Consider the following 26,350-nt stretch of genomic DNA (forward strand, 5'->3'; position numbering starts at 1 on the left):
TCAAGGCAGCCACTTGGCTTTCTGCAGCCGGCTCCTGCTAGGTTGTGGGGGGCTGGGGAAGTGACATCCTGCGAAAAGGCAAAAAGCAGGTCTCAACAGTGACCCCATTTCTCAGCTTCTCCTCACCTTTGAATCCTCTCCCCAGCCACCCAGCCCACCTTTCCCCCTTCCTTCCCTAATCTTCTGGTCTCTGCCCCATGTATCTCAAGTATTTTTCTCTTGTCTAAGTTCAGCCTCAGGAGGTCCCACTGCGATGCCCTGTCGGACTTCTTCCAGGGACTCCCACCCAGTTGCAGAGACAAAACGTGGGTAGTGGGAGTGGTTCTTCTCCCCTTCCTCCTCCCTTCTCCCCCCGGCCCCACCCTTGACTTTCTCTTCCTGCTCAAGCAGCTGTGTAGTAATTTAAGGAATGGGTATCTTTGGGGCTCCTTCAACATGGCAGAAAGAAGGGATGACGGTCAGCCCAAGGCAGAGCCCTCCTTCCCTGGGATTCTGAAGGACAGCCTAGGGCGGGGATGGGGGTGGGGAACCTGAGACCTCGAGGCCACATGTGGAATCCCTCAAAGGGCCACACTTGAGGACCTAGAGGCTGGTCCAGATAAGTCTATCACTGTCCCTACCTACTTCATCCTGAGGATTCAAAGGAGTTGAGTCCTACTGCTCTGGGAGGAGAGAAAAATAAAGTCAGAAGAAGGAATCTCATCTCTTGGGACTCACCTGCCTCCCTGAAGGCAGGAACTGTGGTTTTCCCTTCAGTTTTTTTAACCCCTCCAGGGTAGGGGGATCTTTTAGACCCTGAAAACAAAATACCACAGTGCTGAGAAATGAGAGGTTGGAACACCAGATCTGAGGCCAGTCTTCCTTTTCTATTGGTAGCCCCAGTACTTAGCACATAGTAGGCACTTAATAAATGTTTTATTCATGCATTTATTCATTCACTCACAGAGGTGAAGTCATGCAGGGAGTAAATAGCCAAGCTAGGATTTGAACTCAGTTCCTCTGACTCTGAATCCATCATTCTTTCCAATATATCACGCCACTTGCTCACTGCCCCATTGTCTCCCAAACCCCAGGTCCCATGGTCATTACTCACTAATATGGTTCCAGGGGACAGGAAGGAAGCAGAACTGGTCTCCCTTGTCCCCAAGGGTTGTTCCCCACTTGACTCCCTCTCCTGAAGGGGGACATTCTGCTTGACTGTTTGCAACAGGGAGAAGGCAGTGGTGAAAGGAGTCCAGGGCTGGAAGGGGATCCTTTTCTGCAGGTTTCTCCTATCGGCCAATTTTGCTCCTGACCCCAGGCTTTCTGGGGGCCTCTTCCTGAGGGATGGGACTTGTCTACTTCTCTTTTCCATGGTCTTGGATCTTAAGCCTTCTGCTTCTACCAGCTCCAGCAGCTTCTGGTGAATCTGCGGGCCCAGAATAGAGACTGGGGTAAGACCGGGCCACTGACCTGAGTTGTGGGCTCTGAGCTGAGATGGTCTCCCTGCATCTCCTTCCTTTCTCAAACTTCTCCCAAACCCAGTCCTCCAAAGAACCCCTGGTTCTCTGTGGTTCCCATCTTTACCTTACCCCTGATTTCAGGAGGTTTTCCCTCCCTGTCTCCCACCCCTTTACAATAGCACTCCATTCAACCAATGTTGATGAGGTATGGGGGCAGTACCAGATAGCAATGGGAACAGAAAAGGGTGATATTGAAGGGTGGAGGGTTAAGAAAAAAGAGGTAAGGGCTTGGGAAGGATGCTGAGTCACAATATGATACCAAGAAGATAGACCACCTCCACTTGTAACTAAAGTATCTCCATTCTAGTTCTCTCCTTTCCCCCCCTTGCCCCCATCCCCATGCCTCAGACTTCCTCTCCAGCTGGTCAAACTTCTCTTCCTGGGATGCCAGTATCTTCTCAAGGTCCTGGTGCTTTCTGAGTAGCTCTTCTACCTCAGACACTGAGTTCTGGAAAGAAGCAGGGCTGAAATGAGACCCAGATGCCCAACCCTGTGCCAACCTCCATCTCCTGTGCCAACCTCCATCTTCTGAGCCTTGTTTAGACCTTGAGGGCAGGGTCTGTCTTTTGCCTCTTTTTGTATCCCCAGCACTTGGCACACAGTGGGCACTTAATAAATCGATTGTTTCCTGTTATTCTTCTCCATACACTCTTATGTTCCAGCCAAACTGGTTTCCCAGACTTGACCTTTCATCTTCTACCTTCACCAGTTTGCCCAGGCTGATGCCGGTGCTTGGAATTCCCAAGCCTGCTCCTCATCATCTTCATCTTCTTCTTCTTCTTCTTCGGTGGGAGGAAGGCAGGGTAATTGGGGTTAAGTGACTTGCCCAAGGTCACACAGCTAGTAAGTGTGCCAAGTGTCTGAGACCGAATTTGAACTCAGGACCTCCTGACTCCAAGGCCGGTGTTCTACTCACTGCGCCACCTAGCTGCCCCTGCTCCTCATCTTCTTTCACATTTCAACACAAGTGGCCACCTCTTACATGAAGCCATCCTTGATCTGACCTCCCACTCTTCCCCAAGTATAAAATGTTCTCTTCCCTCTTCAGATCTTCCCAGCGCTCTACAGATTACACATAATACACACACGTCGTAGGCTCTGTTCCCATACTGTAAGCTCTGCGTTGTTTTTCAATTTTGTCTTTCCAGCATCCATTGCTGCAGCAGCATGCAACATTCCATCTCCCACCTCAGTACCTTTGTACGAGCTGTGACCCATGCCTGGAATGTACTCCCTCCTTCACCACTGCCCCTTAGGATCCCTGGTTTCCTTCAAACCTCACTTAAGTGCTCCCTCCTTCATGGAATCTTCTCATTTTCACCCCCCCCCCCCTTAGCGCTTTCACCTCCTCCACCTGCCCCAAATATTCTGTATTTACCCTGTCCCATACTTATATTTATGTATGTCCTCAATACCTCCTCCGCCCCTCCAAATATAAACTCCTTGAGAGCAGGGATTGTTTCATTTTTGTTTTTGTATCTCAGTGCCTAGCACATAGTAGGTGCTTTTTAAAAAATAAGGAAAGATAAGGGGCATATTTAATTGAATAAGCAACAAAAGGTGAGAATTGGACAAATGATACAATCTAAAATCCACCTTACAGAGAAGCAGTCTTTTAAGAGAACTTTTAGCTTTGGCCCTTTCTGTGTTGAAAGGAGCAAAAGGTTTGCCTTGCACATAAGAGACACAATAAATGTTTTTTTTTGTTGAATCAAATTTCTTGGCTGACGGCCTGTCCTCACTTGCCTCCCCATCAGTCCTGTTTAGGCAGAGGCTCCAGCACTACCAGTGAGCTAGAGAAGTCAGGGCCCCAAGGGAAGCAGGAGAGGATTGGGGGGGCAGGGTGCTGACTTACCCCAAGGTTGGGGTCAAGGAGGAGGCCCTCTCTTGAGCTCAGCCACGCGTCAGTCTTTTCTAGCTCCTGTCGGAGTGTCTGCAGCTCCCAGTTCTCTTTGTACAGCCCATGACGGCATGCCCACTTTTCCTGCAATTCCTGCAGCTGGTCTCCCAGTTCTTGGAGCCACTCCTTCACCTGGATGGGGATGAGGATGACAAGGTTTGCAAAGTGCTTTACGTGTTATCTCATCCGATCTTTACAGTAACCGTATGAGGTGGGTGGTGTTATTTACCCCCATTCTTCAGATGGAGAAACTGAGGCACAGAGTGTTTAAGTGATTTGGCCAAGGTCACACCTCTAGAAGCTATAGGGGACAAGATTTGAGCTCAAGTCTTCATGATGCCAAGCCTGCTGCTCTATCCACTCTACCACTAAGCTGCTTCAGAAGACAGAGCATGGGCCCAGGTTGGCCAGACTGGGCAGGGCTAGACCATCCACAAGAGAGAGGCCTTGGGTTCCTAGCTCCTCCTGCACTCTGAGCCCCCATCCTTCCACATCCTCACCCCTAGATTTCCCTCTCCCGGCTAGGGCTCCCTCCCAAAGCCAGCCTGTCCTTGGCTTCCACTCCTACCTCTTCTCCTGCACTGACCTCTTGGGCCATAAAATGACCGCTGCCTGCCAGCCGCTCTCCTTCTTGCTGGGCGTCCCGCACCAGAAGCCGGTGTTCCTCAATGTCCTGCCTGAGCCCTTCATGCTGCAGTAACTGTCGTTCTGCCCCCGTTACATCCCCAAATGGTTCTTCCAACGTCACCAGCCTCTGCATCTCTTGGGTCAGGCCTCTGTGGGTCAGATTGGGAAGAGTAGGAAACCTAGATCAGAGCCTGGAGACCCCAGAAGGGAGTCATCATAACAAAGGACATACTTTCTTGTCCTCTTCCCCAAAGGAGACGGGGTGGTTCACTGGAAAGACCACTGACTCTGGAGTCAGAGAACCTGGGTTCAAATCCTACCCCTGATGCTTATTAGCTGTGTGACCTTGGGCAAGTACTTTACTTCTCCAGACCTCAGTTTCTTCATCCGTATAAATGAAGTCCAGGTTAGATTAGTGGCCTCTTGGGTCCTTAGACCTATAATCATTAAGTAAATGTGGGAGTGAAAAACAAAATGAGGCATACCAATGGATGCCTCCTGTGGGCCACATTTGGAGAAGGTAAGGAAAATCCCTCAGCACTGCTGGTTGGGCCTAGCAGGGGGCATGCTAGAGCTGGCCTAATGGCATCTTAAGAGCCAGGCTCCTGAGAACCGACTGCTAAATTTTCACTGTGAGCATTTATACCCAGGAAATCTGCAAACGCTACAAATCGGGGTTCGATTTATTGTTTTGTTGATTGTCCAGACTTAAGAAAGTGGTGGAGAAAATGTTAAAAACACAGATTCCACTTAAAAGTGTTTCCCATGCACATTTCTTTCCTGGAGAGTTGGTTGTTGAGCATTTACCAGCATGCTCTTAGTCCAGAGCCAAAAGGAGCATGAGGCCACTGGGTAGATGAGGTATCCCAATGGAGAAGCATCCCTCCCCACACGTGCACCGCCATGTTGGTACCTCTGGCAGCAAGGAAATGGGATCTTCCCACTCCTGTGCCACCTCTGTCCCCACACCTGAAGAGCCTGTCCCCTTTATGGCCTTGTCCTGCTGCTTCACTGTGTCCACCCAGGATGGACCGACTCACATGGGATTATGCGGGGACCATCCTACCTTGGGGCCCTTGGTATCAGCAACAGCGGCAGTGTGCACTGACTGGCCTCAGGTTTTCCTAGGGTCTGTCTTCTGTCTGTCTATCTCTCCTTTCTTCTCTCTCTGTCTCCTTTTCTCTCTCTCTCTCTCTCTCTCCCTCTGTCTCTCTGTCTCTCTCTCTCCCTCTTCTCTCTCTCTCTGTCTCTCTGTCTCTTCTCTGACTCTGTCTCTCTCCTCTGTCTCTGTCATCTCTCTGTCTCTCTGTCTTTTCTATCTGTGTCTCTTTCTCTCTTTTCTCTCTGTCTCTCTGTCTTTTCTATCTCTCTCTTTTTCTCTCTCTCTTCTCTGTCTCTGTCTCTCTCTGTCTCTCTTCTCTGCTCTTCCTGTTTTTGTCAGAATTTGTCTGTTTCTGGAATTTTCTATTAGTTCTCCTTGTGGAAAACTTATCAGAGAACATGAAGGAAAAAATACATAGAATGGGCAGGCATGGTTGGGTTGCAATCTAAACCATTGGCGAGAATTCCCATAGCCGTGAGCTCACAGAGCTATTTGACTATTACAAGTTATCTCCCCCCAATCCCTAGCACAGTGTTGTGCATCCATGAATAAATGCTTTATGTATTTGTGCTCTTTAGGGGGAGAAAGGCCCACCACAGAATTTCAGAGCTGGAAGAAGCTTCAGAAGCCATCCAGTCTAGTCCATACCTGAAAAAGAATGCACAGGATCAGAGACCTTAGGGATGGGAGACCTCCCAGGTCAAGTCCAATGCCTTCATTTTACGAATACCTGATAAGTGATCTTTTGGCCTTTGTCTGAAGTCCACCAGTGAGGAGGAACCTAGGGCCCAGCTCTACCTCTGGACAGCAATCACTGCTAGGAAATTTTTCTTGGCATCAAGCTTAAATTGGGCTCTTTGCCATTTATGCCCAGTGTTCACAGGTCTATTGCCTTCTGGGGCCTGATTCCTCTCACATCTGACAGCCCCTCAAATATTTGAAGACAGCAGTCACTTCCCTCCTGAGTCTTTCCTTTTCTAGCTGCTTCAGCTGACCCCCAGAGGGCATGAACTCAAAGCCCTTCTCCATGCTGGTTGCCTTCCTCTGGATGTTCTCCAGCTTATCTAAGTCTCCTTCCCAGGCTGCCTCCCCCAGCCCACCCCCCACCCAGGCCAGAGCACAACACTGCCAATGGGGTCTGACTGGGCTAGAGCACAACACTGCCCATGGGTCTGACCAGGCCAGAGCACAGTGGGCCGGCCTGTGGGCTCCCAATGAAGCCCCTATGAAGAGCAGGGAACAACTAGGCTGGGCCCCCACTCACAGCAGCTCTTGACAGCGGCTTATGAAGATGTGGCCATGCTCTGCTTGTTGCAGCCACTGGCTTCGATTCTGGGCCTTCTTGACCAGCGCGCTCCAGGATTCCTGCACCTCTGCCAGTCTCTCGGCCAGGCTTTCCTGAACAGCCGGGTACAGGCGGCCCAGCCAGCCAGCTTCAGCCCGTACCCGACCCACTTCCTTCTCCATGGCTACCAGCTCCCGCTGCAACCAAAGAGCATTAGCAGACCACACTGCCCTGGGATGTGTGCTTCCTGCCTCGGGGTCCTCCTTCTGCCCTCCCTCTCCTCCCTCTCCTCTCTCCCTTCTCGCTTCTCTCTTTTCCCCTCTCCTTTTCCCTCTCTCCTTCTCCCATTTTTCCATATCCTCACCCCTAGACTCCTCCCTTCCCCCCTTCCCCCTCCTTCTCTCTTTCTCTCCCTTCTCCCTCCCTCTCTCCCATTCTTCCATATCTTCACCCTAGACTTCCCACCTCTCCCTCTCCCTTTCCTCTCCTCTTTCCCCTGTTTGTTCATATTCTCTCTCTCTCTCCCCTCCCTCCCTCTCTCATTCTTTCATATCCTCACCCCTAGATTCCCCACCTCTCCCCCTCCCCTTTCTCCCCTCTGTTCTCTCTCTCTCCTCTCTTTCCCTTCTTTTCCCTCTTCCCCCTCTCCTCTCTCCCCCTCCCCCTTTCCCCTTTTCTCCCCCCTCTCTCCCCCTTCCCTCTCTCTGTCTCCTATTCTTCCCTATCCTCAACCCTAGACCCCCACTTCTCCTTCTCCCCTTTGTTTTCTCTCACTCTCTCTTATTCCCCCTCTTCTTCCTCTCCCCGCCCCCGTCCCTCTATCTCTCTCTCTCTCTTCTCTCTGTCTGTCTGTCTGTTTATCTCTCTGTCTCTCTCCCTTAGACTTAGTCACAGAGCCCAGAAGGTTGTGCTAACTCAGGCCTGTGGGAGGGGGAATGTGCTGTCTGGTCCTTCCAGATCTGAGGCTCCTTCACCCACCTCCAGGTTCCTCTGCTGTTGCTGAAGGGCCTGCACAGATGACAGGTTGTGGCCATGGTCCCCTTGACCCAGCACAGCAGCCTTTTCCTGTATCCAGCTCCATAACTCAGCTGCTGCCTGATCAAAGCCATGGACCTCTCTGGCAGCAGCCAGGTTCTGGGAAGACAATAAAAGGACCGGAGGTGTGACTGGACAGATCCCTAACTCTGCACTCACAGGTTGTTGTTCAGTCATTTCAGGTTCTTGGTGACCCCATTTGAGGTTTTCTTGGCAAAGACACTGGAGTGGTTTGTCATTTCCTTCTCCAGCTCATTTTACAGATGAGGAATTGAGAGGCAAACAGGGTGAAGTGATTTGCCTGAGGTCACACAGCTGGTATACACCTGAGGCCAGATTTGAACTCAGGTCTTTCTGATTCTAGGCCTGGGGCTCTATCCGCTGTACCATTTGAGCCTCACTTATACGGTGGTTCCATCAGTATCACCATTTTACAGATGAAGAAACTGAGGCTCAGAGTAGTTAAATGGCTTCACTAGGGTCGTGTAACCAGTATCTGATATAGGATTTGAACCCATCTATTTCTGACTCCAAATGCAATAAACCACTCCACTTCCTCTCCAGTATGTATCGCCAATGCCCTGCCCATCACAGGCACTTAACAAAGAAATGTTTGTCAGATGGAATTATAGGATTTAGAGTCAGAAAACACTGTAGAGGCCATCTGGCCCAACCCCCTTACTAAGGTGAGGGATTCATTCAGGGTTACATGTCATGGATCTAAGATTTCAGAGGCCATCTGGTCCAACCACCTTATTTTACAGATAGGGAAACTGAGTCCTGGTAAGGTGGAGGGTTATAGGATCATGGATCTAAGATTTCAGAGGCCATCTGGTCCAACCACCTTATTTTACAGATAGGGAAACTGAGTCCTGGTAAGGTGGAGGGTTATAGGATCATGGATCTAAGATTTCAGAGGCCATCTGGTCCAACCTCTTATTTTACAGACAGGGAAACTGAGTCCCAGTGAGGTGAAAGGACTTTCCAAGGTCACGTAGGTAGCTAAGTGGCAGATCCAGGACTCATCTTCTGACTCAGAATCTCATGCTCTTTCTCCTAAAGCCACAGAACAAGAGATTGGGGGTTGCCCAAAAGAGAAGTGGTAAGACAGTTTTTGCTTAGCCCGACAATAAAGAGACTAATTTCCACAAGGCACATGAGAAAACCAACCTCATTTCTTGGAATGCCTGAATTGCTTAGTTTATATATAATGTATTTTTCCTTCTTGCCACTGAAGAAGAACAAGGGAAAAAAGAGTAAGCTCCCCTTAGTCTTAGATCTTTATATGGTAACCTGGCCTGCTTGTGTGAGGAATACCTAGAACCCCCAGTACGAATTTTGGCATCTGAGGCAGGTTTAGTTGGGGGTGGGCTGAGCTGGGGAAGGGCTTCTAAGGTATGACCAGTGCTCTGTGTGCTTGGGGCAGAGGTACATTGAACACAGAGGTCGTGGAAGTGGGGAAGCTGAGGAACCGGGAGGCCCCCGGATGTCTAGAGGGGGAGGGGCTGGGATAGAGAAGACAATGGCTTACTGGGAGAAGGAAGGGTGACCTGAAGGTCCGTAGATACAATAAGAAGGATCTCAGAATGAGGGGCTGAGCTGTAAGGGACCAGTGGTGACTGGTGAGTGATGTTGGCAGAAGGTGAATCTGAAAGTGGGGAGCAGAGAGTACAAACTCTACCTCCTTGACTTGAGCATTGGGGGTGGGAGAGAAGGAGCAGCCAGCCCTCAAGAGGGAACCAAGAGCTGTGGTGTCTTCAGGAGAAAGCTAGGTTTCAGCGAGCATCAAAGCATCTTGGTATAGTCAAAAGAGCACTGGTTCTGGAGTCAGAGGTCCTGGGTTCAAATCCAGCTTCTGATGTTTACTAGCAGAGTGACTTTGGTCAAGTCATTTAGCTTTCTTGGGACTGACTTCTTTACCTTTAAAAAATGAAGGGGTTGAATCTGAGATCCCTTCCAGCTCTGGGTCTATGATCTAGGTGGCCCCAATGGATAGAACACTGTGACTGGAGTCAGGAAGACCTGAGTTCAAATCCTGGCCTGAGGCACTTACAAGCTGTATGGCTTTGGGCAGGTCTGTCTGCCTCAGTTTACTCATTTGTAAAATAAGGATTAATAATAGCACCTCCCTCCCTGGGTTGTCGTGAGGATAAAATGAGATAATATTTGTAAAGGAAAAAAGGAAGCATTTATTAACATCCTACCATGTGCCTGGGACTGTGTTAAGCACTTTGAAAAGATCCTTAGTACTTTGTGAATCTTAGTGCTAAAAAAACAGTAGCTATTATTATGTATTATTAATTATCTTGTGAATGTGAGAGGAAGATCTAAGATGACGAAGAGTAAGGGTGGCCAGGGAGCAGAAAAAGATAAGGGTGGGGGAGGGCTAGCACTGTTTTCTGTGGGGAGAGGCACAGTGTTACCAGTTTTCCTCCTGATTTCCCTCACCGCTGCTGAAGTCTGCACTAGGCGCCAAGCTAGGTGGCATTATATGTGTGCAGTCTAAGTTGATGGAAAAGAGTCCCTTGGGAGGCCATGAGGGTCAATGGACCCTGGGGGTGGCAGCCCAGGGGCCAGGGGTGTTGGTGCTTTGTGCAAAAGCCCAGCCATTCTATGCTATTTCCAATTCTCTCTCTCTTTCTCTCTCTCTCTCTCTCCCTCCCTCTCTCCTTCCCCCTCTCTCTCCTCTCCTCCCCCTCCCCTCCCCTCTCTTCCCCCCTTCTCACTTTTCTATGCTACAAAAATGTAATACCCTCCACATACCTAGTAAGACATAAACTGCCTTTTAGAATTATACATCAGAAGCTTTCTTTCTTTCATGAACTAATAAATCACAAATCCCTATAGTACAAATATAGATCTCAAAATATCTCAACCAGTTAACTAAACTGGAACATTATCAGAGTCTGGCCCATTGCCCATAAATGTTTGGATTTAACACTGAACCATAATCACTTTCAAACAATGTTTTAGATAGATACCTCCATACCAAATAACTTAATTTCCAGGCTGCATGGCATTTCCAACTCTTGAAAAGCGTGCACTATTCTGTCATATGGACACAACCCTCTGTGACCGTAGGCAAGCCACTTCTCTACTTTGAGATCTAGGTTACCCATCTGTGGGATGGGGAGAATAACAATAGTGTCCACCCCATAGGCACAGCTCTCTGGGAAAAAAAAATTATGCAAGACACACTTTTAAGTTTAATCCTCCAAGAAAATTGGCATTTTCTCCATCACTGTCTTAAATCTAGACCAGTGGTGTCAAACTCAAATAGAAATAGATAGGGCAGCATATTGACTTAGAATATCACAAATTAACATTATCTATGTTTTATTATATTTTTATTTATTTTGTTAAAAATTTCCCAATTACATTTTAATTTGCTTAGGGGGCAACTAGTGAGTTTTGCAGGGCAGGCAGCTACTACCTCAATTTGGACACTTCCGGCCTAGACAAGTAGCAAAGTAATAAATATAGTCCTAATTTGTAGTTTTTGTGTTTATTTTGGAGGGGTAAATGCTCATGCTGAACATGTAATAATCATCTCTGGTATGAACTGGTTCTGGCACACCATTGATCGGATAACTACAGCACCCATGCCACAGACGCTTAATGGGATGTACTGAAGGGTTTGGTAGGATTTTACAGTGGGAGCTGGCCAAAGGGAGCACGTGTTTCATCTTTCCTTGATGAAAAGGCCACGGTCCCTCACGAACTGGGGGAGGGCCTGTTTGGTGGGGGCATGGCCAGCTCCAGATTTGGTGGTATCTGGGGCTTCCCTCTCAAACCTAAGCTCCAGGATCCTGTCAGGGGCTGACAACCAGGTGACCTCACCCTCAAGGCTGGAATGCATTTGCATGTCATTAATGACCAACAACAGTACAGTGAGGAGCCGGATGGAGGGCTGAGCCACAGGAATGGTGATAATAGTGGCTAATGCTTGCGTGACCATTTAAAGTTTGCAAAGCCCTTTGATCTCCACAACAACCCTGTGAGACAGATGCTATTTTTATTCCCACTTTACAGATAGGGAAACTGAAGCAAATTAGGTGTGTGTGTGTTTTTTTTTTAAGTGACTTGCCCAGGCTCACACAGCTAGCAGGTGTCTGAGACCGAATTTGAACTCAGGTCTTCCCGAGTCCAGGCACAGTGATCTATCTACTGCTCCACCATTCACCTACTGCAGCCCATCTTGCCCCTCTCTGGCAGGTCTGTTTAGCTTGTACCTCCGTGCGGGTCCTCATTGCTCTGTTCAGCTGTTCCCAGGAGTCCTCGATGCGGCTCCTTTGAGCCTGGATCTTGGGGTAGCACCTGGGGGCTGCCTGTTCCAGGTTGCCAGCCAGCTCGAGAAACCCCTGAATCTTGGTTGGTCCCAAGGTCTGCACTTCCTTTTGGAAAGTATGGAACTTCTCCTCCAGCACCTGCAAGTGTGGGACCCAGAATTCTATCAACCATCTCTGTTCCTTTGCCCTACTTAGAACATGCTCCCTCTCCCCTCTGCCTCTTAGAACCCCTGGCTTCCTTTCAGTCTCAGCCCAAGCACCACCTTGGGCATTAAACTCTTAGTCTCTACAGCTGAGCTCCTGGAGAGCAAGGACTGTCTTTTACATACAGTAGGCACTTAATAAATGTTTATTGACTGGCTCGACATCTAGTGTAACCCTTCTACTTTATAGATGATGAAGCTGGGACCCAGAGAGGCAGTAATTATCAGAGCTAGGATCTGAACTTTGGTTCCTAGTACCCTTGCTCCACAAATCACCGGCATCTGTTTTGCATATGCATAAATAACCCATATCAGATTGTTTACCACCATAGGGAGGGGGAGGAAGGGGAGAGAGGAAGAAAATTTGCAACTCAAAATTTTATTAAAAATGAATGTTAAAAATTTTTACATGTAATTGGAAAAAATTAAATACCATTTAAAAAAATTTTTTAAAGTGTTTTGTATATAATCTATTTAAGAATATGTTTCTCCTGGCTGGATTGCCAGATCCTCAAGCACGGACTATTTACTTTTGTCTAGCACAGAGTCTGGCCTTAAAGAAATATTTCAAGACTCAATGATCCTATGATGGATTGAGGAAAGGACACCCGCCACCCCATGGTATTCCCACTACACCTGCAGCCTGGTGGCATAGGAGAATCTTGGCTGGGCCTGCCTGTCTCTTCATTAATCAATCAGCCCCGGCCCTAGAACACTCAACATGCAGAGCCCAGGGATTCCCTCCCCACGTCCTGGGGTCCTTTCCCTACCTCATGACTTCTTTCCTTACCATAGTCACCCTCCCCTTTTCATTGGGATAGTACTTTTTCTTTTTTTTTGGAGAGGGGAAGGCAGGGCAATTGGGGTTAAGTGACTTGCCCCAGGTCACACAGCTAGTAAGTGTGTCAAGTGTCTGAGGCTGGATTTGAACTCAGGTCCTCCTGACTCCAGGGCTGGTGCTCTGTTCACTGTACCACCTAGCTGCCTTGGGATAGTACTTTATCACAAGGTCTGTGCAGAGGTCACCTTGACATCCTCCAGGTCCTGCCCATAGTCTTGGGACTCAGCTGTGGCCCGTTTGCTTGACAACCAGGTGTCCAGAAGCTGGGCCTCCCGCTCCAGGTGAAAAAGGTACTGCTGTTCTTGTAGGCATCGCCCTTGGCTCTCGGCCTTCTGCAGTAACCCCTTGTGGGTCTCTTTCAGAGTTTGTAGATGGGTCAGCGCCTTAAGGCTAGGAATAAGAAGAGAGTGGTCTTCGGCCATCTTGAAGGTGGCATCCTTTCTCTCTCTTTTTTTGTTTTGTGGACAAAATTGGAGTTAAGTTAAAGTTACTTGCCCGTGGTCACACAGCTGGTAAGTATCTGAAGTTGGATTTGAACTCAGGTCTTCCTGACTCCAGGGCTGGTGCTCGCTCTATCTACTGTACCACTTCACTGCCCCGGAATCCTTTTTTTAACACTAGCCTTGGATGTTTACTACCCATGTGACTTTGGGCTTTCGGGTCCCTGGGACTCAGTTTCTTCATTTGTAAAATGAAGGGTTCATTGGACTAAATGACCTCTAGGCCTCTTCCAGTTCTAAGGTTCTGATCTTACAATCCTATGATGACCTCTGCAGGGTTAGTCCAATTTCTTGGCCATTTCCTTGGGTTATATTTACTCACCTTTCTCCTCTCTGATATCTTGCTTACCTCTCTGGGTTGGGTCTGCCCTCTAGGCGGGTGCCTGTCTCCTGTAGCTTCTCAAGACGAATGTAGAATCCTTCCAGATCCTTCCTTGTGGCCTCTAGCCTCCGAAGCATGGCCCCAGTGGTGTCCTCATTCTGCCCCAGATCCTCACTGTCCAGGAGAAGGCCTCGTTCTGACAGCCAGGATTCTGCCTCTAGGAGCTGGAGAATACTTCAGTGAGATTAGATCATCTCCCCATCCCTCCCTGAAAGTTTGTTCTTAGGGAAAAATTCAAAGGGAGAAAAGGAATAGGTATAGCCTTATCTCTGAGGAGGGGAGCTAGGTGGTACAGTGGATAGAACACTGGGCTTGGAATTCATCTTCCTGAGTTCAAATCCGGCCTTAGACCCTTACTAGCTGTGTGACCCTGGGCAAGTCACTTAACCTTGTTTGCCTCAGTTTCCTTATCTGTAAAATGAACTAGAGAAGGAAATGACAAACCACTCCAGTATCTTTGCTGAGAAAACCCCAAATGGGGTCAGGAAGAGTCGGACACAACTGAACAAGAACAAAATCTCTGGGGAGCATGCCAAGCAGTTATAAAGGAGGTCTCCTGAATAAGAGTTAGAGTTCCCTTCTGGCTCTAAATTTATGATCCTATAATCTAATGTGGTTTATCTCCAAATACTGGGTCCCCCCAGTTCCTTCTCCTTCTGTCATCTTTCACCCTTCTCACCTCTGTTAGAAATTGCTGGGCCTCACGACCTTGCTGAAGCCTCCATCGTCTCTGCTCTGCCTCACCTCGAAGTGTGCCCATTGCGGTTTTCAGCTGCTGAAGCTGAGCAGCCACCTCACTGGCAGCAAAATGCCCCCCCCGAACCAGCTTGTGACCCGTGTCCAGTACCACCTGGGCCAGAGCCTCATGGCTGTTGATCTCATCTTCCAAGCTCTGCAAATGCAAAAGAAGGTGACCCTAGAGGTCCAGGAACCCTCATAGCTCCCCAACATAAAGACACCCACAGATACGTCCCCAAAGACTTTGTCACACCCAAACAGAGATGCTAAGAAATCCTTATCCTATTCCATTAGAGGCAGCGTTGCATGGTTGATGGAAAGCTGACCTTGAAGTAAGACAGACCTGGGTTCAAATGCTATTTCTGAAAGCAGGGCTGTGTGATCCTGGGCAAGTTACTTAACCTTTTAGCATTCTAGGCAACTGAGACTATGAGTTACAGAGAAGGTGCCAACCTACATTGGTAGAGGGAGTTTCACCACCTGGGAGTTCCCTATACCAATAAAATTACAGGTCCAGTCCCTGTCCCATATTGCTCCCCCTTAGTGCTAGCATGAGAGGCAAGATGGTATAACAGAAAGAGTTTGGATTTATAGAAACTTAGTTTTGAATCCTAGGTCTCCAATGCCACCATTGGCAGCGGGGGAGAGAGCAAAAGAGCTGGGTGAGTCAATTAAGTTCAACAAACATTCCTTAAACCCCTCCTCCCTATGTGCCAGATACTGGGGAAGGAAAGACAAAAACGAAAACATTCCCTGCCTCAAGGAGCTTATATTCTACTGGTGACCTTGGGCAACTCGGCCTCTCTGGGAATGTTTTTCCATCTATAAAATGAAGGGACCTGGACTGATCCTTATGGTCTCTTCAGGCCCTAAATTCAGGATGCTACGAACTCACCCTAGACCTAGCTCTGGAGATCAAATATCCCCCCTTCCACGGCCCTGCCCCACCATTCCTCCCCGCCCCTTCCCCTCCCCCCACTCCACACACACACACACACACACACACACACACACACACACACACATTCTTTTCATTCCCCATTCAGGTTGTGACCTACCTGGTGCTTCTCTTGGAGCTTCTGAATAGCATCCAAGCTCCGTCCATGATCCTGGGCTGTCGCCAAGGGCAACTTCTCTTGCACCCATGCCAGCTCATCCTCTACATCCTGGAAGAACTGGTACAGAAGGCTCTTAGCCTCCAGGGTCCCCCGGTGCTCCCGGAGGGACTCTCTCAGGTTTGTGTACCTGGCATGGGACAGCCACCAAGGACAGTGGAGGTGAGGAAGGGAGAGATAGCAGAACTGGAATGTTGGTGTTAGAAAGAAGAAGCACCCAAACTCAACCTGTCCCCAGACAGAACTTCACAAATCCTTCCTTCTTGTGCACTTCCCTATTTCTCCCGAGGGGCACTACCAACCTTCCAGTTCCCTGGGTTTGAGACCTTGGTGTATCATCTCCAACTCCCCACTTCATTCACAGTCACCACATGTACGCTGAGTTTTATTATTTCACCTTAACAACACCTGGCTTGCTTTCTTCCCACCAATCACATAACCATCATACTGGTGCAGGCCCTCATCACCACCCTCCTGGACTACTGTCCAAGCCTGCAGCTGTCCCTCCCGCGAGCCTCTCTCCATTCCAACCCGTTGACCACTTGGCTGCCAAAGGGATTGTCCTACAGCACAGGCCTGATTATGCTCCTTGAGGCCACTCACTTCCTCCACTCAGAAAGCTCTCCTGGCTCCCTTATGACCTCCAGGCTAAATATAAAATCCTCTCTTTGGTATTTAAAACTCCTCACACTGATCCTTTCCTACCTTTTCCAGTCTTTCATCGGTAATTCCCCTCTGCGTATTATACACTTTGGTGACACAGGCTGAATAAGACATTCCATCTCCTGACTGTACTTGTACTCTCACTGTCCCACAAACCTGGAGATGCCCTTCCTCACTGCGTCTGCCTTGGCTTTCTTCGGGTCTCAGTTTAAGCAGGAGGCTCTCTCGGTCCTCCGCTCACCCCCCAGTTCCTTCCTTCTGAGATTTTCTCCCACTGACCCTGTACATATCTTGTGTGTATACTTATTTTTTCAAGTTTTCTTTCCCATTAGAATGTAAGCTCCTTGAGGGGCAGGAACTGTTTTTGCCTTTCTTTCTATCTCCAGTGCCTAGCACAGTGCCTGGCCTATAGGAAGTGCTTAATACATGATTGTATTAAGGGCCATCCCTTGACTCACTTCTTAAAGAGGCCTATTCACTGAATGGGCTTTACTTCACTCAGAGTGAGAACCTGAAAAGGCCTTAGCCTAAAAGGGCCAGGGTCTCCCATTGCATCCTGGGCCATCTCCAGTCATCCTGGTGAATATCAGGCCACTGGACCCAGATGGCTCTGGAAGAGAAAGTGAGGCTGGTGACCTTGTACAGCTCTCCCTCACTCAAATCAAAGTCAGTCATCATCTCCTTGATGTCATGGTCCTCTTAAGGACAAACACAATACAGTAACTGACCAAAATGAGAGATGACCTCCAAAGAGAGAGATGAATGAGGGCCTGAGGTAGACAAAGCCTAAGGTGGGCTTCTCTTAAGATACTTCCCTTTGGGGAAGGAAAAAGTAGAAGCAGGAAAGGATGAGAGTGAGGCAACAGGGGAAACCTGGAATGCAAGGGATATGGCATACAGGTGGGAGAAGCTGCCTACCTCAGTAGCAGCAGCTGGGCCTGCTCTTCCATCTCCCCAGCTAGAAAGTGATTTTCACAGCCAAAGGCATGGGCCTGATCCATCAGTGCCCGCGCTAGTCCCTCCTGGCCTTCCACGGCTGCCTCCAGCTCCACCTGGGTTGCCAGCAGCTCTTTCACACCTGCTAAGTCCTGTCCACCCAAGGGAGCCCGAAGCTCCTCCTCCATGTTCTCCAGCCACCTTTCTAACTCCTCCACTTTCCTCTGGAAACGCAGGGCCTTGAGAGAGACAGAGTGTAAATGGAGAATGGGAGGAAGGGGAGGTGTCCCCTTTTATCACCCCTTCTGGTTAGCCCATGGCCTCCATCTCCCCGGCCCCATCGCCACCTTATAAGCGTCCTGTAATTTGGTGCTCTTTTTGAGGCAGTTGGCCCGCAGCTGACTCCAGAGACCTCCTATCTCTTGTAGCCGTTCCTGGATGGTCTCCAGGGCCGGATGCCCCTCCTTCAGCAGTTTCTCTCCTTCCTGAGGCCAAAAAGAAGAGTTTATCCCTCTTCAGGCAGCAGAGAGCCGGAATGAACCCTAAGAGGTGGTTGACATGCCTTCCTCGGCATGGTCTCGGCCCACCTGTCTCTTCTTGGGCTGGAGCCTGGAATGCCCTTCCTCCTCACCTCTGTCACCTCTGCCCCGGCATCTCCAGCCTTCTTCAAGACTTGGCTCAAACGATAGCTCCTGAAGGGCTCCCCTTGCTGCTAGACTTCCCCTCTAAGGTTACCATCCACCCGCCCTGTGTGAGTCTTACATGTACCTAATTATTTATATGTTGTCTCCCCCGATGGAATGTGAGCTTCCTGAAGGCAGGGGCTGTTTTTGGCCTTTCTTTGTATCTCCAGCACTTAGCGGCACATAGTAGGTTCTTAATAAATATTTGTTGTTCAGTTGTGTCTGACTCTTGATGACCCCATCTGGGGTTTTCTTACTAGAGCGGTGTGACATTTCCTTCTCCAGCTCATTTTACAGATGAGAAAACTGAGGTAAACAGGGTGAAGTGATTTGCCCAGGGTCACACAGTTAGTAAGTGTCTGAGGCTGGATTCGAACTCAGGTCCTTCTGACTCCAGGCCCAGCACTCTATCCGCAGCTTAATAAATACATGTTGACTAATTGACTGACTCCCAGCACCCTATTTGGCCAATGTCCCTCCATCTCTTCTTGAGTGGTATTGCTTCATTCATCCAACACGCATTTATTAAGTGCCTACTGTATGATAGGTACTATGCCAGGTGTTGACTAGTATGGGGGGAAGAGACGTACATGTGTGAACAAAATACAGTAATTCTTAAAATGGAGTAGCTCTGGATCTACACAGGGGAGACAAAGGATAAAAGGAAACAGTCCTTGTCCTCGGGGGCTTGTATTGTACTGGAGACAAACAAGATGTACACAGATACGTCAAAACAAAATATATACCAAATAAATATGAAGTAAATGTTCAGGGAGGGGGCAGACTGGGGGGTGGTGGTGAGGAAGGGCCTTGCACGGGATGTGGTCTTGAGCTGAGCCTTGAAGGAAGGTGGAGATTCCAAAAGATGGAGGCGAAGTGGAAGGAAACTACAGATTCCAAAAGTACATGGTGGGTGACACAGCCTGGGCAAATGTGTGGAGAGGGGAAATGGAATAATATGTAAAAGAATCTCGGATAAACTGTTTGGTTGAAATGAAGAGTGTGTAAGGGGAGAAATGCAAAATGACGCAGGCTGAAGCCAGACTGTGAAGAACTTTAGGTATTATGGCTAAAAAGTGGGTCATATCCATGATGACCCAGGTATAAGACCTGCCTCTTACATATATCAGCTATGTGACCCTGGGCAAGTCACTTAACCTCTCATTGCCCCAGGCAGCTTCCTAAAGCTGTGAGTCACAAAAAGGCACAGATCTACATTTGGTAAAGGGACTCTGCTCCTCTGGAAGTTCTGTGTGGATTATCAAATGAGATACTATTTGTAAAGGGCTTAGTACAGTGCCAGGCACGTAGTAGGCAACTGAAAAGTGCTGGTTCCCTTCCCCCCTCACCCCATAATAATGTGTCTTCATAGATATCCAGGACATTCTCCTTTATTCCCCTGCCCCACCTCCAGCACTGTCTAACTGTTCCACCTCCTCTTGCCTGAGGTTCATTCACACCCCCTTTCAGACAGGGCAGAGAGGCATCATAGAGTGTAGACAGAACTGGCTTTGGAGCCGGGAAGACCTGAGATCAAGTACTGACTCTGACATATATTGGCATGTAACCCTAATCCAGTCCCTTAGCTGCTCAGCTCTATTGATGGGGTCTAACACTAAGTCACAAAGGAGGTGACAGCCTACATTGTGAGAGGGAGGAGGGGCTTCCCTCAACCAGTGAGACCACGTGTAATCCCCAACCCAATCTTCATCAATAGGGAACTGCTGAAGCTTCTTGGGAGTGTAGCAGTGACAGTCAGGCCTAAGTTTTAGGAATATTTATTTGGCAGCTGCATAGAGAATGCATTGGAGGCGCAGCTGGGTGGCCCAGTGGACAGAGCACCAGCCCTGGAGTCTGGACGACCTGAGTTTAAATCCAACCTCAGACAAGTCACTTAACCTCAACTGCCTCAAAAAAAAAAAATGCATTGCAGATGGGGAGAGACTAGAGGCTATTGCACTAGTCCCTGAACTAGGTGGGGTAGTGGTTGTGTGAGTGGGTAGAAGGGGATGGACGTAATTGATATTGTGGAGTTGGAATCAACAAGACTTGTTGACTAGATATGGAACTGATTAGATATGAAGGAGCAGCTAGGTAGGCAATGAGCCTGGAGTCAGGAAGACCCGAGTTCAAATCTGGCCTCAGACACTTACTAGCTGTGTGACCCTGGGTAAGTCACTTAACCTTGTTTTAATCAGTTTCCTCCTCTGTAAAATCAGCTGGAGAAGGAAATGACAAACGATTCCAGTATCTCTGCCAAGAAAACCCCAAAGTGGAGTCAGGAAGTGTCGGGAGTGACTGAAATGACTGAACAACAACAGACATGGGGGACAAGGGAGAGAAAGGAGACGAGAATGACTCTGAGATCGGGGAACTGGAGGGATGGGAGTGCCCTGGACAGAAAAGGGAAGCTCGGGAGCAATCGCGTTCTGGGGGGAAGCCATAGATGATCATAGATTTAGAGCTGAAAGAAGCCTGCAAGGCCATCGAGTCTAACATTTAACACATGAGGAAACTGAGGTTATATACAGGATGAATAGCTTGTCCCAAGTCACACACTCACTGTCTGAGGCAGGATTTGAACTCAAGTCTTTCTGACTCTGAGTCCATCATTCTAGCCCTGGGCCACCTAACTGTCTAAAACATCATTTTGGACACACAGTGTTTGATAAGCCTATAGTGCATCTAATTAGAGACATCCAACAGGGAGTCCAGGGCAGGTCTATGGGGCTCCCAGTATCATCTGCTGGCAGTCCATCCTCACCAACACATGTGGCCTTTCCCTGGGAGCCCTTACCGTTTGCAGTTTCTGAAGCTGGGTAGCATTGGCATCCAGCTCGGCCTGAAAGCTCTGGTGCTTCTGCAGCTGGGCCTGCAGGGTGCTAGGGTCCCGCCAACCCTCATCTAAGGCCACGAGGTTCTTCTCACCCAGCCACATGCACACCTGAAGAAGAGAAAGAACAAGGAGCTTCAGGGACCTGCTGCCATTCTCATTCCGTGCTTTCTGATAGAGAGCTCTGCGTCTGTCCTTAAACAGGGGATTGTGCCCTGTGGGGTAATTCATAGATCTAGAACGAGCTTAGAAGAATTAGTCATAGATCTAGAATGAGCTTAGAAGAATTAGAGTTAGATTCCTAGATCTAGAATGAGTTTAGATGAATTAGACTCATAGATCTAGAATGAGTTTAGAATAATTAGTTATAGATCTAGAATGAGCTTAGAAGAATTAGTCATAGATCTAGAATGAGCTTAGAAAGATTAGAATTAGATTCACAGATCTTGAATGAGTTTAGGAGAATTAGAATCAGATTTCATAGATCTAGAACAAACGAGAATCAGCATTAGATTCATAGATCTAGAATGAGTTTAGAAGAATTAGAATTAGATTCATAGACCTAGAATGAGCTTAGAAGAATTAGAATTAGATTCCTAGATCTAGAATGAGTTCAGATGAATTAGACTCATAGATCTAGAATGAGTTTAGAATAATTAGTCATAGATCTAGAATGAGCTTAGAAGAATTAGTCATAGATCTAGAATGAGCTTAGAAAAATTAGAATTAGATTCACAGATCTTGAATGAGTTTAGGAGAATTAGAATCAGATTTCATAGATCTAGAACAAATGAGAATCAGCATTAGATTCATAGATCTAGAACGAGTTTAGAATAATTAGAATTAGATTCATAGATCTAGAATGAGCCCTCTAGGCCAATTTCTTCATTTTGCAGAGAGGGAAACTGAGACCCAGGCAGGCTAACTTGCCCAAGATCACTCAGGCAGTAAAGTGTCAGAGGGGGATTTGAACCTAGAGCTGGTGTTCTTTCCACTGTACTCCAGGTTTCTCAGTGAGGTAACTCCCTCCCCATCTTTCCCTCCCACTGCCCCCCAGAGCCCAGTAGGGCCCAGACTTGGCCACTGTACATAGGGAGGAGAAGAATCACCGAACCTCACACGAGTCCTGCAGGAACCTCTGTAACTGCTGGAATTCTTCTAGGTGGTGCCTTCGGAGCTGAATTCTCTCCAACAGCTTCTCCTTCCTGTGAAGGGAGGCACATTGGGTGGACAAGCTATTCTCTGGGGGGCCAGGGTCGGGAAGGGCAGTGGTCTGCACTATATTGTATAAAAGCACTACCCCCTGGTATCACTGTGAAGAAATGCTTTGGATAGCTTTCCTTTATGAAGGACAAAACAAATTACTAAGCCTGGGAATCGTAGAATTTCAGAGTTGTAAGGGACCTCATTGGTCAATTAGAATTGTGGTCAAGTGGTCCAACCAAGTGGTTCAAAAAGTGGCCAAATAGTCCAACCTATACTGGGGAAATTTCATATTTAACCCAATTAAATTTCTTTTTAAATAAAAAGGTTCATTTTTGTTGATAGCCTTTATTTTTCTATCTCCTTAATTTCTGAATATATCCTTTCCCCCTCCCCTCCCCAACAAGCCATCCCCTATAACAAAAGATCTAAGAGAAAGAAGGAAGTGATTCAGCAAATAAATCTGACAGTGTATGCAAAGTTCCACACCCATAGCCTCCCTCCTCTGCAAACAAGGGAGGGCAGGTGCATTTCCTCATCCCTTCTTCAGGCCAAGCTTGGTCATTGTAATCATGCTATGTTCAGTTTGGGCCTTCCCCCGCCCCTTCCTTCTTTCCTCGTTGTAAGCATCAGGTACACTGTTTTCCAGGCTCTGCTAAATTTTACTTTCTTAGCTGCCTTCTGATACCCAGCCTGTCAAGATCTCTTTTGGGATTTTCTCTGAAACATCAATAAAGATTAATTCAATCTTTTGTATGTGCGTAATAGGGGTTGGGCACATTCACAAGTGCTGCCTACTATACTTCATCTGGAAATGCCATCTGAGCAAGTGGATGGGGTCTGTGCATGTACCAGTCTGCCATTACACTCCACAACTACCCATCACCAGCACCCTGTCACACCTTCTTCTCCCTCTAGGCTGCAAAAGAGAGACAAGTTGCCTGGGACTAGACTCCCTCCTGGAAGAGGAAAAAACAAAGCCCTTTATAGCCCTATATAGGGCCCTTAGAAGTCACGGTGTAATCCCTCCCCGTAGGGCAGCTAGGTGGTGCCATAGTGCTCAAAGCGCTGGGTCTTGAGTCAGCAAGATTCATCTTCATGAGTTCAAATCCAGCCTCAGACACTTACTAGCTGTGTGACCTTGGGCAAGTCACTTACCCCTGTTTGTTCATTTTTATAAGTTTCCTCAACTATAAAATGGAGAAGGAAATGGCAAACACTCCAGTCTCTTTGCCAAGAAAACCCCAAATGGGGTCACTAAGGGTTGGACACAACTGAACAAATACTATCCTTCCCCCTCATTTTACAGATGAAGAAACCAAATCTCAGAAAAGTGAAATCACTTGCCCAAGACCACACTGAGAGTAAGTAGAAGAGCTGGGATTCAAACCCCATTTCTCTAGACTGAAAAACCATTGCTCTTTCCATGTGGCCTGCTGCCTCTAGTATTCATCTCTCCAAAATGAGCATAGCCGTCTTCCTGGAGTCAGGAGGACCTAAGTTCAAATCTGGCTGCAGATACTTACTAGCTGTGTGACTAGCAGGTGACCTAACCCTGTTTGCCTCAGTTTCCTCATCTGTAAAAATAAGCTGGAGAAGGAAGCCTGGCACATTGTAGGTGCTTAATTAATGCTTATTTTCTTCCCCTACTACTGTCTTTCCTCCAGTACATCATGCTGTGTGTGTTTTTTTTCTCCTTAGAGTTACCAGGTCTAGTGCTCCTTAGAATTAAGAAAAAAACAGCTCTTAGGAAACCTAAAGAGGCTGTGCTTGCTTCAGGGTCAGCAGAGGGAATGGCAAAATCTAGAGACTGGTTCTGTACCACAGAAGGTCTTGCCAGGAGCAAGAACAGAAGGAGGCGGGGGAAGGAAGACAGGAGTGGCGCTCAACAGAAGAAAGCTGGCCCTGGTTGGGAAGCTGGGCTGAGACTGAGAAGTGTCATCAAGTGTTATCTTTATTAATGATGATGATAATAGCAAGCATTTACATAACACCTAGAGCTAAATAAATGAACACTTGGCAGCTAGGTTAGAACCTTGGTTAGGAAGTCAGCAAGACCTGAGTTCAAATCCAGCCTCAGATACTTACTAGTTGTGTGACTTGGGGCAAGTCACTTAACCTCTGTCTGACTCAGTTTTCTTAACAATAAAATGACCATAATAATGGCACCTGTTTTTCAGGATTGTTCTAAGGATCAAAGGAGATAATATTTGAGAAAAAAAGTGCTTAGCACAGTGTCTGGCACATAATACTTGTAGTATAAATGCTTAACTTCCTTCGTTCTTTCCTTCCTTCCTTCCTTCCTTCTTTCCTTCCTTCCTTCCTTCCTTCGTTCCTTCCTTCCTTCCTTCGTTCTTTCCTTCCTTCCTTCGTTCTTTCCTTCCTTCCTTCCTTCCTTCGTTCTTTCCTTCCTTCCTTCCTTCCTTCCTTCCCTCCTTCGTTCTTTCTTTCCTTTCTTCCTTCTTTTAAGGTTTGCAAAGGGTTTTACAAATACTCTGCTCCACCTCCTCGAAGGTACTCTAATTAGATATTAGAGCCACACTGTCTACACCACTCTGAGATCCATCTACACTGCCTTACTAACAGGTCCTCAGATACGACAACCCATCTTGTATCTCTGTGTATCTGTACTGGCTGTCCTCCATGCATTGGATGCTTCCCACCCTCCCCCAGACTTGGACCCCTTACTTTCTCTGGCTTCCTTAAGGACTCAGATCAAATGCTACCTTCTGTAGGAGGCCTTTTCTGGCCCCCTCCTCAGCCCTCTGTATGAGCTGTGATCCATCTGAAATCACCTGCATATACATAGTTTGTAACTACATACTTATTTGCTTGTTGAGTATCCCATTAGAATGGAAACTCCTTGAGCTCAGTGCCTGTAAGTACTCAGCGCCGTGCAGTAAGTACTTAATAAATGCTTGTTGTCTGGAATACATGTTTTATTCTTTTTCTTTTTTTTCTTTTGGAGGCAATTGGGGTTAAGTGACTTGCTGAGGGTCACCCAGCTAGTAAATGTCTGAGGCCAGATTTGAACTCCAGGGTTGGTGTTCTAACCATTATACAACCGAGCTGCCCCATGAATAATTATTTTTCAAAGATGTGTTGATGCGGCAATGAATAATACAGTTCTGGGGAATGACGCATGACAGACAGCTGGAGAGATGAAGTTCAAAGGGGGTGGCCAAGGACAGGACACTGATCATTCCTGCCTAGGTTCTCCTTCACATGCTCTAACGCACCCACAAATCCAACCTATGGAACCTCAGTGCCCAGGTTTCTGGCTACTGCTATCGCAGAGCTTTTTGTTATCTTACCCACTGGGCCTAAGACGTACCTGGAAAGCACCAGTTGGCACTTGCTGGTGATGCACTGGGCCTCGGGGTGTTGGCTCTGATTCAGGTTGAGTGCCATGATTTCCATAGCATTGATCTTCTCCAGTTGGGTCTCTAGCCCCTTCTCAAACTGTTCATGTTTCCACTGTAAGGTCTCCACGGTGGCCAAGGAATTCTAGCAGGGACAGTCAAAAATATCCAGATTTAGTCCAATGTACCTTTCACGTGCCCAGCTATCATCCACCCTACTGAACGGTCTTCACTCAATGCAACTGTCCTGCCCAAAGAAACATGGCCTCTGAATCTTAGGTTCCATTCCTCAGATACTTCTGCTCTGTAAAGTCTTCCATAATTTCCTCAGTTGTTAAAGCTTTCTCCCTCCTCAAATTATCTTATATTTACTTATCTCCCTAAGTATTGTATTCCTTTCTCCCCTCATGGTAAGGTCTTGGAGAACATGGCCTATATTTTTTTTATATCCCCAATTCCTGGCCAAGTGTCTTGCACATAGTAGGTGATTTTTGGAATCGGATTTGTTGACTTCATTTGACTTAAGGGTAAGGGTAGAAAAGTTGCTTTGTTGGTACTTGTAACTGGGCACCTCTCTCTGTTTCATTCCTGTAGGACTATGTCTACTCAGCAAGCTCCCAGGTGCCCCCCAGGCTGCCTTCAAATGCCACCTCTGACGTTTACTAGCTATATTATCCCTGGCCCTCAGTATTTATAAGGTGGGGATGATAATGATATCTAAAGTATCTATAGTATAAACAGCTTGACTTGGATGGAAAGCTGGCCTTGGAGCTACGAAGATCTGGATTCAGATTTTGACTCTGACACAAACTGGCCATGTGACCCCTGGCACATCCCTTAACTTCTCAGTTCCCCAAACAACTCTTTAAGATGCTGAATAACAGGGAAGCTGCCTGTCTACACTGGCTGGGGAAATTCTGCACCTGAAATTCCCTACACTGATGAAATCATTGGTCTGGGCTTATAAAAAAAGTGCCTCTCTCTCTGGGTTGTTGGGAGGGTCGAATAAGAAAACATATGCAAAGTGTTCTGCAAATTACAAATAGCTACATAAATGACAATTCTTTGGCTTAATGCAAGGACAAATTCCTCACTAATTAGGGCTTTCCAATGGAACTGTCTTGGGAGACAGCAGGTTGTCCCTTTTTGTT

At 47.6% G+C, this 26,350-nt stretch overlaps 1 protein-coding gene across 1 annotated transcript in view; it reads right to left on the minus strand.

Moving 5' to 3' along the window:
- The window catches only part of SPTBN5 (spectrin beta, non-erythrocytic 5), an 84,710-nt gene continuing 58,360 nt past the window's right edge, over positions 1–26,350 (minus strand). Inside the window, 17 exon segments of the mRNA XM_036736689.1 lie at positions 1–68; positions 1,162–1,408; positions 1,846–1,950; positions 3,358–3,534; positions 3,989–4,178; positions 6,396–6,613; positions 7,395–7,550; positions 11,684–11,878; positions 12,970–13,174; positions 13,634–13,830; positions 14,346–14,558; positions 15,463–15,649; positions 17,101–17,357; positions 17,466–17,603; positions 20,599–20,745; positions 21,749–21,839; positions 25,172–25,344. Coding sequence (XP_036592584.1) covers positions 1–68; positions 1,162–1,408; positions 1,846–1,950; positions 3,358–3,534; positions 3,989–4,178; positions 6,396–6,613; positions 7,395–7,550; positions 11,684–11,878; positions 12,970–13,174; positions 13,634–13,830; positions 14,346–14,558; positions 15,463–15,649; positions 17,101–17,357; positions 17,466–17,603; positions 20,599–20,745; positions 21,749–21,839; positions 25,172–25,344 — 2,964 coding nt within the window.

Source organism: Trichosurus vulpecula, chromosome 8, assembly GCF_011100635.1.
Source record: "Trichosurus vulpecula isolate mTriVul1 chromosome 8, mTriVul1.pri, whole genome shotgun sequence".
NCBI lineage: Eukaryota > Metazoa > Chordata > Mammalia > Diprotodontia > Phalangeridae > Trichosurus > Trichosurus vulpecula.